Genomic DNA, 17,728 nt, shown 5'->3' on the forward strand with positions numbered 1-17,728 from the left:
AACAAAAGCCCTCTCATCTCCTCCTGCCCCTCCCTCCCTGCCTGGCAGCAGCCCCATGCCCACAGCTTACAGTTGGCAGCTTGTTCTGGAGCCCAGAACCCAGGCGTCCCTCCTCTCTGGGACCACAGACCCAAGCTGGGAAGGGTGGCGATGGGGTGCCAAGGCCCCCGTGCAGCGTCCCCAACCTGAGGCAGAACCAGCCTACCCACACCTCCCCTAAGCCCTCCCAGGAACCTGGTGCTGTGCCTGCCATGGAGGGTACCACTTCCATTCCTGGGAGCACGTCTCAAGTTGGGCTCCCAAGGCTGGTATCCTGTACCCAGCCCTGCCAAGGTCACACCCCAGGCCAATGGAACCACGAAGAAAGGGTCAAAGGGAAGGTCAAAGGCAGCTGGAGACCCCCAGAGCTGCCAGGTGCCCCAGGAGGACCAGCCACCTTGCACTGTGCATCCCTGCTCAGCTTTCTCATCCTCCTGCCCCCAAAGAGAGCCCTGGCTTGGAAGCAGGACACACAGAGCAGATCTCAGCTCAGTGGCCCAGTGGCTTCGCCTCTGAACCTCGGTGTTCTCTGTGCACTGGACATAACTTCTCTCAGACAGTTGCTGTCATCAGGATTGGCACAAAGGACCTGTCAGTTTTCTGGGATGTTTCATGCCAAGAAACGGGCGCCAGCAAAGAGGAACTAGAATGGCAGCTACCTGGCCCCTCAGCTGGCCACTCAGGGGATGAGAAGGTGACATGCTTGGGGTCCAATCTTTCTGGGCCCCTTGTGGTTAACTACTCAGAAAGGGGAAGTGGAGAGAGAAACACCAGTGAAGATTCTGAAAGCAAACACCCCAGCAAACCGCACGCCACCACACCTCAGCTGACCGGAGCCCCTCTGCTCCGTGGCCATGCAGGTGAGTGCGTTCCTCTCTGAGTCCACTTCCCACGGGTAGCCTCACAGGACGAACAAGGCTATGGAGAGGCTGGATGAGGAGTGCTTTGAACTCCGTGAGGGCAGGACCGAGTGTGTCTTGCTCTCCTGGTATCTTGTGTTGATACCTCTCTTTTTTTCTTATCACGTTGACTAAAACATCCAGATGAGTGCTAATGAAAATACCTCCACGGTTTCAACATCGAGTTTGCTCAGTCATGCTCAGTATCTGATGAATGATGCTGAGTACAGGGCTGAGTACCAGGTAGGGGCTGCTAAGAGAAAGGAGGGAGGACTTAGCTCTTCTCCCCAAACAAAAGCGTTGGATAATTCCCTGGGAAAATAGATGCTGGAAAAACCCAGTCATAACCACGGCCCAATCAAACCAGAGCCTGTTCTCAAGTGACCCACCAAAGACAGACAAATCTCCAGAGAGGGCTTTCTACCTCAGACGCCCAATATGGGACAGGTGACCCTAGGAGGCAGAGAGCGCCCCATCACTGGAGGTGTGCAGGCAGAGACTGGATGGATGGCCAACTGGCAAGGAGGCTGTGGAGAACATTCTGTGCCAGGAAGGAGGTTAACAGTAAAAACAAAAACTTTAGGGCCCGCAAACCTGGCTCTGCTACTGACCATGACTTCCCCAGCCTAACTTTCTTTATCTATAATATGGGGAGAAAAATAGTACACACCTCAAAGAGTTGTTGTGAGGACTAAATAAGACAATGTGTGAGAAGTGTTTGGCACTCTGCCTGACTATTGGTAAGAGCCTGATAAATGACAGCTGCTGTTCTAATAAGAACCAATCACCATAAATGCCAGTTGCCGTGGCCCAACCCTAACAGAGAATGGCTAGACACAAATGCCAACATTTCATTAGCCAAGTGCCCTCTGACGTCAACATCCTCTTCACTGAGTCCAGACTTCTTCCTAAGCGGCCTCAGGACCCAGACTCCCCCTGCCCTGCCCATCTTACACACACACACACACACACACACACACACACACACACACACACACACACGCCTGCAGTGCTGGCTCCCCGGGTCATGAAGGCAAGTGAGGGGGGGCAGGAGGAGGGCTCCTGGGGGCAGGAGGAGGGCTCCTGCCTTCTCACAGCCAGGGAGGGAGAGGTTGAGGGGGAGTGGACGGGAGGAAGATGAGTCTATATGAAAATTCAGTCAGGTGCTTGCTGCTGGGCCGGAGGAAACCCAATCCGGGCTGGAATGCCGGCGACCCTCAGCATGGTGAGGCTTTATGCAGATAGAAGATGGAAAGTTTATTCAAATAACAAGACGCCTGCAGCTGGCTGCCCCTCTGCTCCACCCTGAGTCACCAGCTGCAGGTCTCCTCGGGCTCCCAAGGGGGCCAGAAGGGGAGGTACCAGAACTAATCCCCTTGGACGCCCTACCAGGCTCACATGTCTTGTTCCAGGTGCCTGCACGAACCCCTATCTGTGCTCCATGGGAAACTCTGTTCTCAGCTAACAGGCCCAAGTCCTGCGTCTGCCTCCCAGGAAGGGGGTCCCGTGAGGGTGAGCGGAAATGGGCTCACTGTCTCCCCTGGCAGCGATGCAGATTCCAATACAGACTCCAGTGGGTGATGCAGGGTTAGGAGTGCAGGGCCCTAAGTCCAGGCCCTGACTTCACTGGGTGAGCTCGGGCAAGCCCCTCACCCTTCCTGGCTCTGCGTCTCATCTGTCCAGTGAATGCGCTGGACTCCACCGCACTGGACACGCAAGGCCCTGGTGCCCTCCCACCGTGACATAAGATGGCTTCCCTCCCCAATACAGGATCACACGGTCAGGTCCAGGGGAGCCACCAGTCAGGCTTAATCACATTGCCCCAAATTTCACCTGTCAACCTGGGGTACCAATAGCACTGTCCCTGACAGTCACGCCCCCCATTCAATGGGTCAGAACCCCCCCCCCCCGCCCCCATGATTATCAGCACAACTTTGCCTCAATAATTAACTGTTTAGTGTCCACGAGGGCAGGGACTCGGTCTATCTCATTCATGACATATCCCCAGCACTGAGCACAGTACCTAGCACATAAATATTTGTCCCTGATTGTGAGATTACATCTGAGCACCTCAATTAGCACCTCCTAGGCATCTTAAGACACAGGAAGAGGACGACGTTTTCAGAAAGGCCAGCTCAAGCCTGGGGACAGACCCTTCCCCTGTCCCAGGTTCAGTGTTAGCCATGGACTCTCCAATCCCAGTAGGCTGCTTCCTGTACAGGTGGTGTCCCGTCTGGAGCCAGCCAGGCTAGCCCAAGGTCACACATCAACAGCAGAAAAGGTCACCACCCTGTCACACAAACCAAACTGTCACCTAAGCTCCAATCCTCAGTTTCTTCTTCCGGCAGATTCTGTCAACCGATATAGTCCCTGCAAAAGGCCTGGAAATTGGAGCCGAGCAGGCCCTGTACTTGAGCCTCTTCTACCCACTCCAGCTGGCACAGGTGGTGGGTGGGGGACCACGCCGAGAGGCTGGAGGCCTGGGTCTGCCAGATTCTCACCCGGGGCAGGTACATCACCCTGCTTCTGTGTCCCCCCGCAGAAGGAGATCCCAGCCCCACAGAGGGACAGATGTATCGGCACTTTGAAAAACAACTACCAATGTGTTGTGTGTATGGGGGCGCTGCTGCCATGGCCAGCAAGAACCAGGGCAAAAGCACCAATTTCTGAGAAATTCTAGTTCCCCACCATGGGCCTCTGCAGAGCTGCCCCTCTGCCCATGATCCTGCTCTTCTCCATCCTTTTAGGTCTCACCTAGATATCCCGCCCTCCAACAAGCCTCCCCTCACCTCCAAGTCTGGGTTACTGCTGCTCCCTGGGCTCCCAAAGATGACCTTATGCCTGGCCTGGGACCTTAGAGGGCAAGGACCATGCTGTCTCCCCACCCATCCGGCTCTCACAGCCCCACACACGACCTGGCACTGAGCAGGCTCTCAAACAACAGTGGAATCAATGCATTAATGCCACAGAAATGATCACTGTCCCACAGAGTACTGTTTACAACAGTGAAAAACAGAAACAACCCAAGTGCCCAGAGAGAAGGGTCTGGCTGAGAAAGTTGAAGCGCAGACTGTTGGGACATAATGAAATACCCCACAGCCATTCAACATGCTGCAGGGGGATGCCATGTACACGGATGCCCGCAACCCACTGTTGGTTATGCATCAGGAAAAGGCCTGAAAGTCACTCTTCTGGGGGGAAGGATTATTGGCGATTTTCATTTTCTTCCTATTACTTACCTTTATTTTCTAATTTTCATTGATCATTAAATATTGCTTATGTAACAACAGCAACCACAAAAGGGGCAGCTCTGAGGAAGCTCAAAGTTGAAAGTTCAAGCCTCCAGAGGCTGAGAACTTGCCTTTTGGCGGATGCTGGCAGGTGGGAGCCATTGCAGGTCTAAGAGGGAGGTCAGAGCTTGCTGCCAAGAGACCCGGCCTACTACACCATCCTGCCACTAGAGTCCAGGCTGTGCTAAAGCCACTCCCTCCACCTACCTGTACCCCAACTCTGGTGGCCAAAATCCACCCTGTCCTTTAAGACTCAATTCAAACACCCCCCCTTCCAGAATCTTCTCTGCTTTCTGCCTCTCTCCCAAGCATGCCCTGTGCTTTGCAATCCCCGTAGGACTCCGCTTAGGCCAGGGTGGCTCAGATTCTGGAGTCAGAAGAATCAAAATTTCCCCCAAAATATGGTCAATAGGACTATTTTTTAAATTTAATATATTTACCACGAAAAAGAAACCAAGAAAGAATGAAAAAAAATGTAATAATCCATTACCCCACCATCCCTTTAAAAAAAAAAAAAGAAAGAAAAAACTCTATTAATATTTTAACGAATTTCCTTGTGTATTTTTTCTACACCTGTACAGATACACATCCTCGCAGACATACGGAGCTGTAGCTTCACCTTACTGGCTACATATCATGCCATTGAACATGACCCACTGGTTGACATTGCTCTACCCACCCCCCTTATTTCCCTGTTTTAACCAATGCTGTAAGGTAATGTAAACATTCGGCCACATTCAGGTAAAGTCCCCAAGTGGAATGGCGGGGAGCTTTCACCAGGGGCTCTGAGCCACCTTTCTGCTGTTGCTCCCACTGGTGGTGGGGCTTCGGAGGCCCACCCTCCTTGGGCATCCATTTCCTGCCCAGCCTTTAGAAAGACCCAATGCCTGAGTCCTGGTGCCTCTGTACCCCATATTTTCGCCTCAGAATACACAAAGAAAGGATTTCGGGGACTACAAATCCAGTCTGGCCCTGTGATTATGCAGTCCCGCAGGCTGTGCTCGGGCCCAGGCCACGTGTGGGGCCAGCAGCAGGACCTGGCCTCCATCAAGAGCTCTCCTCTCAGATGGGTATTTTACCTGACAAGGAACTGAGGCACCAAGAGGGAAGGGACTTGGGCCCGCTCTCCCACCCACTCAGAGGATCCTGGCAAGTCCCTTGGCCACCAGGAGCCTGTTTCCTCATCTGTGACAGGAGGGCAAATAACAGGCATTGCTGTGACAATCCCAGGGAATGTGTTCGCACGGGCCTGGCGCAGGGCCCACAAGTGTGAGCTCTCTAGGAGGCTGGTCACTTCGTCACAACGATTTGCCCTCCGATAGTTATTTAATTAATAACTGATAACTATTGTTCAATGGGTCTCTACTTGACTTCTACACAGGCAGGGCCTGGGCAAGTCTTGTTTGAGTGCCAAACACATAGTAGGGCCCTCAGACAAGTGTGCCCCTGTGCCTGACACACAGTGAGTCTGTGGGGCACCAGGACCCAGGTATCGGGTCCCCTGCCTGTCACACCAGGGGTTCAGTCCTGGAAGCCCAGCATGTGGAGCTGCAGAGGCCTCGGGAAACATGGGGAGGGTTGAGGGGGGAGAGCCAGGGGGTGGGTCAGACACAGAGCGAATCCCTAGGTCCCTGATTCTCTGGCCACCTCCTCAGGGCTCAAGGACAAGAACAAAGGGCTTTAAGCCAATGAGTCAGACTGGCAAGAATATGGCCAGGAGGAAGGAAGCCACATGTGGCTGCAGAAGCTCCATGCCTGCGGTCTCAGACATGGTGGGGCCCAAACCACTCCTTCCAGAAGGAAGAGGGGAAGTCAGAACCAGCCAAGGCTCTGCAGCCGCCTGCATCTGCCCCACCCCTTTCTACCCCCTAATGCACACTTTGCCTCCCACCAGACCCTTCATCCAAATACCGTGTTTCCCTGAAAATAAGACCTAGCTGGACCATCAGCTCTAATGTGTCTTTTGGAGCAAAAATTAATATAGGACCTGGTCTTATATTATGTTAGATAAGACCCAGTCGTATATTATAGTAAAATAAGACTGGGTCTTATATTAATTTTTGCTCCAAAAGACACATTAGAGCTGATGGTCCAGCTAGGTCTTATTTTGGGGGAAACACGGTAGCTTCAGGGTGCCTAAATGCTACAGTAAATGTAACGTAAACCCTGCAATGACATTTATTCATTCATTCACTGCTAAGGAATTAAAACCATTTAAACCAGTGTTAATGATAGCTATTGATTATTGAGCATTTCCTGTGTCCAGCACTGTGTTAAGTACATAAATGTAATTCATTCATACTCATAATACAATTTAAACTTTACAACCTAGTGAAGTATTATCATCATCCCCATTTTACAGCAAAGAGCCAGAGTAACTGTCCCAGGGGCACCTGGCTTGTAGCTGCTGAACAAGCTCTGACCCACACGGCGACACTGTCCACCTCAGGGGACCCACGATGACCGAGCCCTCCTGGTGTTCATATCAGAGAAGAATTACAACCACAACCACACAAGGAGCCCCGAGAGGGGCCACAACCCAGCCTGCCCAGGGTGGAATCCATCAAAGAGTACTCCTTTCTGCAGGGGCTGGTCCATGAGCCCGCAGGGCCTTTCGGGGTCCCTAACTTGCCCATAAGGCTTCCCAGAGGCTCTCATCCAACTTCTTCATTGAACCATGGGAAACTGAGGCCTAGAATGGAGGCTGGACAGAGCTCCCATCCACAGAGCCGGACTCTCAGAAGCCACACAGGGCTCTCAGGAAGAGGGGAGGGGAGAATAGGGAAGGGGCTCTGCCCCTAATCACACAGGAAGTCTGCTGGTCCACCCTGGGGGCTCCCAGCCAGATCAGCAGCCCAGCCCCCAACCAGTGGGGCAGGCCCCAGAAGCAGCTCCTCTCAGATTCTGCCACAATCTCAACAGGAAAACAGGAAAGCTGAGCTGGGCGGCCTGCTGCAGCCTGACTTGGATTGGAGGCTTGGTCTCCTAGGAGCAGGCCAACTCTCAGGTCACTGAGAAAGTAACCCTTCTGCTGGGATAGAGGGGCCACGCCTCTGGCCTCAAAGAAGTGAAGAGATTCTGCAGTCGGGCTGGCCTCGGGTCACGGTGAGAGAAAGGGCTCCTGTGTTCAACCACTTGGCTCAAATCGTCCCCCACGCTCGCCACCTCCTTGAGAGACAGGATCCTCCCCATTTTAGAGACAGAGAACTGAGGCCCAGAGAGGAGACGCCCCTTGACCAAAGTCGCAGTGAGCTGTGACTGCGCTGAGCTGAGCCTGGAGAGCTGAGCAGTGGTAACCCTGGGGGGTCAGGCCCTGCCTCTTCCCCCCTCCCCTTTTCCTGGAAGCATCAAATATGGGAGTGGGGGTGGGAGGGGGCTGTAGCTTTGGCTTTTTTTAACCTTCTATAATACCTCACTGTCTGCGCACGGACAGGCCTGGGCTGTCTCCTCAGACACAGGCCTATCTGTGAGGCAGGCACAGGGCCGCTTCTCTCTCACTTTCACGGAGGGTTTGTTTGTTTACTTAGTTCTCAAAATTATAACCTTCGCAGCCCCACCCGGGCCACTCACTCCTTCCCTGACCAGTCTTTGCTATCTGAGGCCGTCCATGGTGGAAGAGGGGACACAAGAATGGAAAGGGCCTCGTGCTGCAATGGGGGCCCTGGGGTTTTGGCCCTGATCTAAGCCTTGGAGCATGGGACCCTGGGTATGTCCTCTCCTCTTTCTGGGCCTCAGTTTACTCAGGAATGAAATGGAGGGGATCTATTAGATGACTGCAAAGGGTCCTGACTGGCTAGAAGAAAGAAGGGTCTGGACCAGAAAAAAAGACAAGCAGCCAGTGCCCAACCCACAAGCTCCAAACTCAGCAAGGAGAAGATGTGGCCAGAGCAGACCCAAGCAAACCTTCCACCTTCCGCGCTGGCTAGCTGGCTGCAGGCTCCCCAAAGCTTACACTCTGTTCTCTTTTCTCCCACCCCCTTCCCCAAACATTCCCAAAAAAACAAACAAAAAAGAGAAAGCAAAAAGTGAAATAGAAGTGCAATTATCCGCTCACTTCTCCTCTGGATGTCCCATCACCCCTTAAGTCCCCAGCACCTCCCAGAACGGAGCTAAAATGGAGTTGCGACTTACTGAGCACCTTCCCTGTGCCACGAACAACTGCCTCTCAGAATCTTCACACACACCAGAGGCAGGGATCCCCTTCCCATTTTACTGACCGCTGAGGCTCCAAGGACAGTACCTTGCCCAAGGCCACCAGGGGTGGGGGTGGGGGTGTCTCACTGGCACTGCCTCCCAGTCAAGGCTGGACTCGCTGCCTCTTGAGTTGGGCTGACCAAGTGTTTAAAGCTTTTACATGTGCTTTGTAAAACATAAAGATCCACTGTCCTTGCAACACAAACCACATTGCTTCCAGCTTGATGGAGCTTCTTGGCTGGTATAAGTCCCACGAGCTCGTGTCACTGCTTCATCCCCACCACCCTGCTCAGGCCCTCAGGCCCCACACAAGACAGCTCTTCCTTTCACAGCAAGATGGTGTCATGCAATAAATATTTTCTGGGTGCCTGCACTGTGCCTTCAGTGCAGGGAAGGTCCACAGGCTCCCAAGAGGTCAGGGCCAGAAGGACACTAGAGACTGTGCCCATTGCTCAGAAAGACAAAGTGAGGCCAGATAGGAAGACGGGCTTATCAAAAGTCACCTGGCACCAGCCCTGGGACTCTCACCTTTAGCCAGCATCCATAAATGGCTACTGGAAGGTGGGGTGGATTTGAGGTGAGCGGAACACAAGAGGATAAATAGTTTCCTGCCCAAAGGACTCCTCTTCTAGAAGATTCTATCTTAACAAACTCAGCTGGACACAAATAGCTCTGTTCTGCATGGAATGTGGGGAGGATGGACAGTAGCTTTAGTGGCTTGGCCACAGATGTGTAAGTGGGAAACTGGGGTTCATACTTTGCAAACCACAATTCATTCTTCCTCTGCTCCTCATGAAGGCCCAGTCCCTGACTGGAGCCCCGCCCCCACACATGACCCTGTACCTGGTGCCCTGGCCCACGCCCACATTTTTGACCTCCCTGAAAGGAGGGGCTCCGGTGGCCAGGGTCCTATCATGGACTTTACACAACAGTAATAGCTAATGACAATAGGAGCCAATGCTTTCTTAAATGCAAAGAGATCTACGCACATCATCTCATTGCTCCCTCACAACCTAGCAGGTTTGGGCGACTGTTATGCCCACTTTCCAGATGAGGAACCTGAGACCCAGAAAAGGGAAGGCACCTGTCAAATAACAGGGCAGCTGAGACAGGATCTCAAAACCAGGTCTTCAGAATCCAGGTCCAGCCCTCTTCCCACTTGCGCCCCTTAGAAGGGAAGGAGGTTCTCATACTCAGAGGTGCATAGGAAGGGAGTGAGTCTCCTGCCATTACAGGAATGGGAGCAGAGGCTGCAGGATCACTGGCTGCCTTGATACCTTCGGGGTCTATCCACCCCACAAGGCCAAGAAGAACAGACATCAGACCTCCCCAACCTCACACACCACCATCACGGAGGCCTAGTTATTCCAAATGTCCCCCACACAACTGTCCCCAGACTGTGCCCCACCGCCACTCACCCTAGTCCAGGCCTCCTTCTCAGCACTGGGCCCTCCTCCTCTCATCCTGCCTCACGCACAGCTGACCTGCCTCTGCCACTTTCTGCCTGAAAATGCCTCTGAGGCTTCCCCGTGACCTTCATGACAAAGTCCCCTCCTTCCAAGGTTAGTCCCTGTGGCTCCCTCCCTCACCCACTAGGCCAGTCCTCTTCTCACACTTTGCTGCAGGTCTGCCCCTCTGAGAAGGGCAGGCGCCCTGCAGGAGTTTGTGTATCAGTGAGCCCCCAGTGCCTACCACAGTGCCTGGCACATAGTAGGTGCTCAACAGCTATTTATCAAATGAATAAAAGAACGACCAAGTATGTCTGGGGCCAGAGCTCATCCACACCCCTGTGGAGTCTCACAGGCATGCAGACAGGGACTTCCACCTCAACTTCTAACATCCAAAGCACACATCCCTGCCTTTGGGGAGCACCTCAACACCCCAAGGAAAGGGTTTTCAGAAGCAGAGAATTGCCATGAGTAGATGCTGGTCTTGGGGCCACAGATGTGGAGAAAAGGCATAGAGAGGCACAGCCATTGGTCGAGTCTCATAACAAATGATCAACTGGACCAGGCTTGGGACCCACAAGTCTAGTTCTAGACACGTGGCCAGGTGGGGGGGCGGGGGGTGTGTTCCCATCTGTCTTTCGCCCACATATTCTGTGCCCTGCCCAATCCTGGGCAAGTATGGACGCTGCTGTTGAACGACTGACTCTGTTGTGTAACCATGGCCCCTGTGTCACCACCCTGACAATTGCAGGTATTCAGGGCCACAGGCTGGTGCTCCTCAACCTGAGGCAGGCCACCTTCCCAGGGCACAAGGCCGGAGGCCCCAGGACACACCTGGCACATCTCCCTCCATGACGTGCCAATCGTAAGCTACGACTGACTGTGTTCTCAGCACTCACCAGCCCTGTGCTGCCCTGCCCAGGGGCGGTCACTTTGATCCTCACTACTGTCATCCTCTCTTATAGAGGAAGCTGAGGTTCATAGGTGACTGACTTGCCCCAAACACCAGTCCCTCTAGTGGCAGAGCTGGGACTCGAACCCAAGCAGTCTGACTGCAGAGCCTTGCCCTGAACCTCTCAACTCCCTGCTTCTTCTAATTTACTGTCTACTATGTCACCAGGCAGTGGGCCACAGGTAGTACATCTCCAAACCTGGATGGTTCCCAGGGGGTGGAACCAGGTGCCATGAGGAGGCGGGTACTTCCTGTTCTTCCAGTTTTAAAAATCTGTGAGATCAGAAGATTGCAGTCTTCCAGACTGAGGCCCTGAGATTCCACCAGGAGGGGGACAAGGCTCAGCCCCACCCTCGAGGGTTTAAACCTCGGCATCTGCCTTCATTATTCCTTAAAACTGCCCAGCATAAGCTACAGAACCCCCTTCTTCCCCCCACCCCACAGGGAAGTGGAGGGGAGTGGAGCGGGGGAAGGGAAAAGCAGCTCAGGAATTTGTGCAACCCACAGGATGCTGCTGCTGGAGACCCAGGGCAAAGTGAGTCATAAGCTCTGCCTGCAGAGGAGGAGGGGGCCAACGAGGGACTTGAGTCTCAGGCTGAGTAATGATGGGAGGGATAGATTTGTGCAACTGTACTAGAGCCTCTGACACATTCCACTCTGTTCCCAAATCCCTCCACCCCACTGCCTGCCTCTTTTGGGGACTTTTCCACACTGTCCCCTGCCCAAGCTGGGCACCAGGAAATGTCTGGTCACAGGGGAGCATGATTTTAACAGCGAAGGCCTTGGACTCCCAGATCTGGGTGTAGGCCTGCCACGGACTAGCTCTGCCCCCACCTGTTCAACACTGGGGAGGCGCACAGAGGGTGAGGATTCAATGAGGTATACAGGCAAAGGAAGGCCTAGCACATAGTAAGTGCTCAGTTAAACGGCGACTGATCTTACAGGTATCGTTCAGAGCCTGATACAGCCCCTCCCTACTCCATCAACCACCATTCTCAGGCAGGAGACATATCAATGGCGTCCTTGCAGCAAGAGTAAGTGGTCACACATACCCAGAAGCCAATGTCATCAGTCCACGTCCCAGCTCACAGGCAGCCCCTTTGAGCCTACTCCCCTGTGGATGCTCAGACGTGACAGGGACTCCCAGGAAGGAGCCTCCCTCAAAATGCCGATCGGTGGAAGCAGGCCAGCGCACGCAGGCAGACTAGGGCCAGCGGATGAGTCTGTCCTCAGCAGGGGAGCTGACCAGATGGGAAAGGAAGCAAACACAGTGACTCAGTTTGCCCTTGAAAGCCAACTGTCTGGTCACAGTGGAGTGTGGCAATGCCCAGCAGCAGGGGAAAGGCTAAGGAAATGGCCTTTCTCCACAGGGCTGCCTCAGGTGGCACAAGAGGCAATCCTTGGGATTGCTTCAAGGGAGGTTCTAATGACCCATAAATCGTTTAGTGGAGGAAGCGAGACACAAATTGAGCCATGGTCTCAGCAATGTATACCAATAAACACAGAAAGGAAAGACCGCTAAAGAATAAAGTGGTTCTCTCAGGATGGTGAGTGATGCCTAGTCTTGTCTCTAAACTTCATTCCTTGGAGGCAGGGAGGGAGGGCCGTGGCCCAGTTTGGGTTTAGAAAGGTCTCTGGCAGTGTGTATGGGAAGAATGGAGGGGTGGAGTGGGAAGGATGGAGGCGTGAGGCAGGAGGCAGCTCCTAGCAGGCGAGGCCAGAGGTCTCAGCACTGAGAAAGGAACAGAGTGGAGGCTGAATGGCAGAGGAGGGCAGGGTCAACCCCAACAAAAGCACGTTATGTAAGAGACACAAGAGTGGAGCAGAATCCCCAGACACTTCACCCCCGGGGCTGACCCAGACCTTAACTAAGGGCAGTAACCCAGGCTGAGCCCGGCACTGCTTCCGGTCAGCCTGGTCTCTCGGCAAAGCTCAGACAGCAACTAGGAAGCCACGCACTTGGGTGGGGGGCTGGCCCAAAGCAGACACCTCCATCCGTTCACTCCTGGGACCTACAGCCATTTTCCAAATATGGAGTGGTAGGTTTTTAAAATCAATGTGGAAAAAGGCATTCCTTGTTTTGCTCAATAAACAAACAAGACACTCGTGCAGAGTTCATACCAACAGGATGGAGTGTCAAATGTTTACAGCCTTTTCAGAGGCTATGTGTCAATACATCTAAAAGGGACCCAGGAGTTCCATTTTGAGGCCTCCGTGACACTGGAACAAGGTGCGGGATATGTACACAGAGTTCCGGGCAGCGCGGTGATTGCTAGCCAAACACTGGAAATAACCCCAATGTCCATTAACAAGGGACTAGGTAAATAAACCACACCAAGCACAGAAAGAAACCCACGGATAGAAGAATGAGGCAGACTCGTATGTTCTGGCACGGAGAGATGTTCAAAATATACGGAGTGAAAAAAAGTCAAACCACAGAAACATATCATTGGACCTCTTTTTATAAACAGAGCTAACTGCAAGTGTACACAGAGCTGTATGTTTGGAAACAGCTACACATCAAACTTGAGTGATTTCTTCTGGGAGTGGGGTTGAAGGGAGGGAAGACGGAGGGAGCTTTGGTGTTTTTACTTTACGCTCCCACATTGTGTGCGCAATGCCCCTGCAATCAGACAACGTTCATTTGTTCATTTGCAGTGTTTGCGTAGAGTCGGGAAGGACTGGGGGGAACGAGCGTGAGTACAAATAGGTAGAGGGTTTCTTTCAGGGGTGATAAAAGGGTTTTAAAATGGATTGTGGTGATGGTGCACAACTTTGTGGATATATAAAACAATACTGACTTTTACACTTTAAGTGGATGCATAGTCTGGCAGGTGAATTCTATTTCAAAGAAGACTCAGCAAGGGGAAGGGCAGAGCGAGGAGCACAGGTACGGGCAGACTCCCTCACTAGCCCTCAGGGAATCAACTTTAGGGCAGTATGCTTGTATATAGGAGGGAGGGGCCTTGGCCCCCACAACTTCATCCTGATCAATAGACCTTCTGGAGCAATAGCTGAGTCCTTCCAGAGCTGTCCTCCAGGCAGAGCCCCAGCCCCCGACCCCGCAGGCAATGCCAGGTTTCCTGCCAAAGCCACCGCACCCAGCCCCTACTTGCACATCTTGAGCAACAGTGAGCTCACTCCCTCACCTGCTCCATCTTGATTTATGTGTCTCAGACCATATGCAAAGAACCCCTCATACAGCGCTGACACAGGCCACCCAGGTATTTCCACTCTCTTATCCTAGTGCTGTCCCCTGGACCAGGTGGAAGGTGGGCTTGGCCTAACCCGGACCTCGCCACATCCTAGTTCCTTGCAGGATTCCCCATGACTGCCCTCCCACTCCAGACAGACATCCATCTCACACATATGACAAAACAGAAGGAACCAGGTCATCAAGATTTCTGAAAACCTGGTGAATTCTTGAATCCAGGGACCTGGCATCCACCCTGACCCCAGGGACTGCACAAACAGAGAAACGGGACCTAAGCCACAGCTACAATTGTCTCCTTCAAACTCCAAATAGCTGGCCACTCTCCTTGCCCACCGGAGAATCAATAACAGGGAGTGAATGATAACCTCACCCTGAGCACTTACTATGCCCCAAGCACTGGGCTGACTTTCTTAACTGCATTATTGCATTAAGTCCTTGGCAACAGGACCCAGCAGGAAGGGACTTAGTCCCATTGTACAGATAAGAAAATAGAGATTAAGATGTTGGCCCAAGGTCCCACCAGCTAACACACGGTGGAGTCAATGTGGGGACCCTGAAATTTGTGGGAAATTTTGGGATCATTAGGCCCTCAGAGCTATCAGGTAGCACACCGCTTCAGTTCTCAACTAGGGGAACAGTCCCGGACAGAGTAACTAGCTGCTCGAGGTTACACAGGGCTCCTGGCTCCCAGGCCAGGGCTCTTTCCTCCATGCAAACTCCCATGAAAACAGGAGGAAATCATCCTGCCATCAGCCTCATGGGGCCCTGGTGTGAGAACAAGCCCCTGCTTGCCAGGGGCTTTGAAATCCCAGGATGAAAGGCGCCGTGACAGCAAAACAGCACCATGGGCAGGAGCGCGCCTGACCCCTGCCAGGACTTGCAGGCTGGCATTCACCTGCTCACCTGCTCGGGGGTGGGCCGGCCAAGCCACAGAACCCTAACAGGCCTCAGAGCTCAGAGCACTGTGGGAAACGGATGTTCTAAACCCTGACGTTTCTACAGGGGCGGCCCTAGGTCTCCTGGGCGGAGAACCAGTCCCCAGGTAGGGAGGGCACTGGAATTTTAATTGTCTGGCATAAAAATGCCCACTGCTCTTTGGGTGGGGTGAGGAGGGTGCAGGATCACTGGAGGTGGCAAAGGCACGCCCTCATTCCCCTCCAGCAGAAATTTCTACAGCAGCTCACTTCCTTGGGAGGGGGCTGGAGGCTTGCTGGTTTCCTCCCCTTTCAACCTCCCACCCCCACACCTCAGGAGCTTCCTCAGGTGAGCCTGGACCAGGAATTTGAGGCATTTGAAGAGGGTTATTAATAGCACTGAAGTGTTGAGAAGAGGGAGGCCAGCAAGCTCTGAGTGGGCACAACCCTCTTCCACCCAGCCTGGTATCCACAAAACAAACCCAACCCTGTCCAGGAGAGGACACTTCACCTTTTGTGGTCTAAGCCTCCTCCCCTGTAAATGGCAGGGGAGAAGAGGGGGAGCAGGCAATTCCCTACCCAGGAGGTGGGAAGAGGGGAGAGCCAAGGCTGGGTGTGGGGGAAGGAAAAACCCCACTGAAGAGGGGGAAGCACACCCCACCCATGCTGGGTGAGGGGCCCCAAAAGGAGGTCGTGAATGGACAGACTGTTACAGAGCCCCAGGAGGCTGCCACCGGCAGGGAGGGGACAGGAAGACTCCGCCCCGGCCTTCCTCCTCCCAGAGTCCAGGCCTGTCCTACAAGCAAGACTTCCAGGACTTACTCCCCTGCTGGTCCAAGGCTGGAGAGGGTCTGACTCATTTCTACATCACCCTCACCCCTGGCCCAGCCCCAGGCCTGGCACAAAGGGGAAGCTTAAGCTCTGGACCCAGGACCACAGTTATTGGACAAGCCTTTCCCAGCACCTCCTTTGTGCCCAGAGGGGTGGGGACATGGAGTTAAGGGCCACCTGGTCCCTGTTCTCAAGGGGGATGAACAGGCAAAACACAGCTGCTGAGGCCTGCTGAACACATCGAGGTAAATGTAAGTGGACACAGAGTTCTGGGCCCACTGGACAGGGAGAGACAAACACAGCTCAGGGGAACGGTCTCCTCTTTCCACAGGCTGCCCCACAGGGACCGGCACCCGGTGCCCTGGTGCCTCCTCTATGCCAGGCCCTGTGCTAAGCAAGCGACGTAAATCAGCTCACTTAAGTCTCTCAACAACTCATAAGGAAAGAAGAAATCATTCACCCCATTTCAAAGAGGAGAAAACCAAGGTGCCAGAATATTAAGAGGCTTGTCCAAGATCTCACGGCTGAGAAACAGGTGCTGGGGTTCCACCCAGGCAGCCTCAGCCAAGGCAGAGAGGTGAGCCACAGAACTGAGCTTCCAGACAGCCTGACGTTCTCACCCTGTCTCCATTCTCCCGGGGGGGAGGAGACACTCAGTACCTGCTGCTTGCAGTCACCTCCCTAGGAGCCTGGGGCCCTTCTGAGAAGTGGCCACCGTGCAGTGACAGGCTGGGAGCAGAGCTGACTGAAGGAGGAGACTGAAAAGGCTAGGCTCTGGCCTTCAACAGTCCCCTGAACACGGCTGCCAGCAGGAGCACCCTGCTAAGCCTGAGCCAAAAAAGAGGGGTTCTGACCCACCCCTTCTGTGCACCCCATCTATCCCTAACCCCACTCCCCAGGCTCAGTCCCAGGCGTTGATGGGCTGGTCCCTGGAAGCCTGCGCCACGTGTACTGGGGCTGGGGCCAGGGCGAGCTGCGGACCGGGACAGTCAGGGAAGGAGGTCAGTACATGGTGGCCGAGCGGCGGGCCTGTAATGCTTCCGGATGGGGATACCCGAGGTTGGGGGGAGAGGGTGCGGGGGGGGGGGGATCGGAGAGACTTCGACCCCTCCCACAGCTCCACTGGGATAGTGTGTTGGGGGATCCGATGGGACTGGCTCCAGGGAGGTTCCAGTTGAGTGTGGTGGGGGTTTAAGTGCCCTCGGGAGGGGGAAGGGTGAGCTCAGAAGAGGTTGGGAAGGGGCGCCCGGACGTGGAGGAAACAAGCTTGGACGATGGACTCGGTGCCCGGCCACTCCCGCCCTGCCCGGGGCCTGACTCTCCGGGGACCCCAGCCACAGCGTGAACAGCGGGCCGGGATGGTGGCGTAGCCCGGGGGCTCTCAGCTGGGCCCCCGGCGCGCGCTGAGCCGCGCGAGACTCACCTGTGATGTGCTGGCGCCGGGCGTCGTCCAGGTGCGTGGACAGCACGTCCCCCATGGCGAAGAAGAGGCGCGGCCGAATGCGGCCGCCACCCGCCACTGCCCGCGCTGCTCAAGCCGACGCCGCTGGCGCCATGGAGCCCAGCCCGCCCTGCTCCCGCAGTTCCCTCTGCCCCGGCTGAGGCCTCTGCTCCGCTCGCGCTCCAGCAGCGTCGGTCCCGGGACCGCCTCAGCCTCGCGCCCCAGCCGGCCGCCCAGCAGCCCGGCCGCGCCGCGCCCCGCCCCGCCAGGCCCCTCCCCCGGAGTGGAGCCCCGCCCCCTCCTTGGCCTCGGGCAGGCGGGGCCGGGGGCGGGGGACGCCCCGACCGCCCGCAAGACAGAGACAAAGAGAAGGTGGAGAAACGCGAGGAGAAAGGGAAACGCGAGAGACGTGCCAGGCGCACGGGACCCAGACCGAACCCGAGAAAGAGATGGGCAGGTGGGGGCATCTGAAAGAACGGAAGGTGCCCAGGGTGTCACTCCCTCCC

The 17,728-nt window shown here is 54.6% G+C and overlaps 1 protein-coding gene across 1 annotated transcript in view; it reads right to left on the minus strand.

Annotated features, from left to right (window-relative positions):
• The window catches only part of NIBAN2 (niban apoptosis regulator 2), a 49,159-nt gene extending 31,680 nt beyond the window's left edge, over positions 1 to 17,479 (minus strand). Inside the window, exon 1 of the mRNA XM_033123224.1 lies at positions 17,205 to 17,479. Within this exon, the coding sequence (XP_032979115.1) occupies positions 17,205 to 17,259 (55 nt within the window). The 5' untranslated portion in view covers positions 17,260 to 17,479. The remainder of the gene's footprint in view (positions 1 to 17,204) is intronic.
• Between the last annotated feature and the right edge of the window lie 249 nt (positions 17,480 to 17,728).

Source organism: Rhinolophus ferrumequinum, chromosome 12, assembly GCF_004115265.2.
Source record: "Rhinolophus ferrumequinum isolate MPI-CBG mRhiFer1 chromosome 12, mRhiFer1_v1.p, whole genome shotgun sequence".
Lineage (NCBI taxonomy): Eukaryota > Metazoa > Chordata > Mammalia > Chiroptera > Rhinolophidae > Rhinolophus > Rhinolophus ferrumequinum.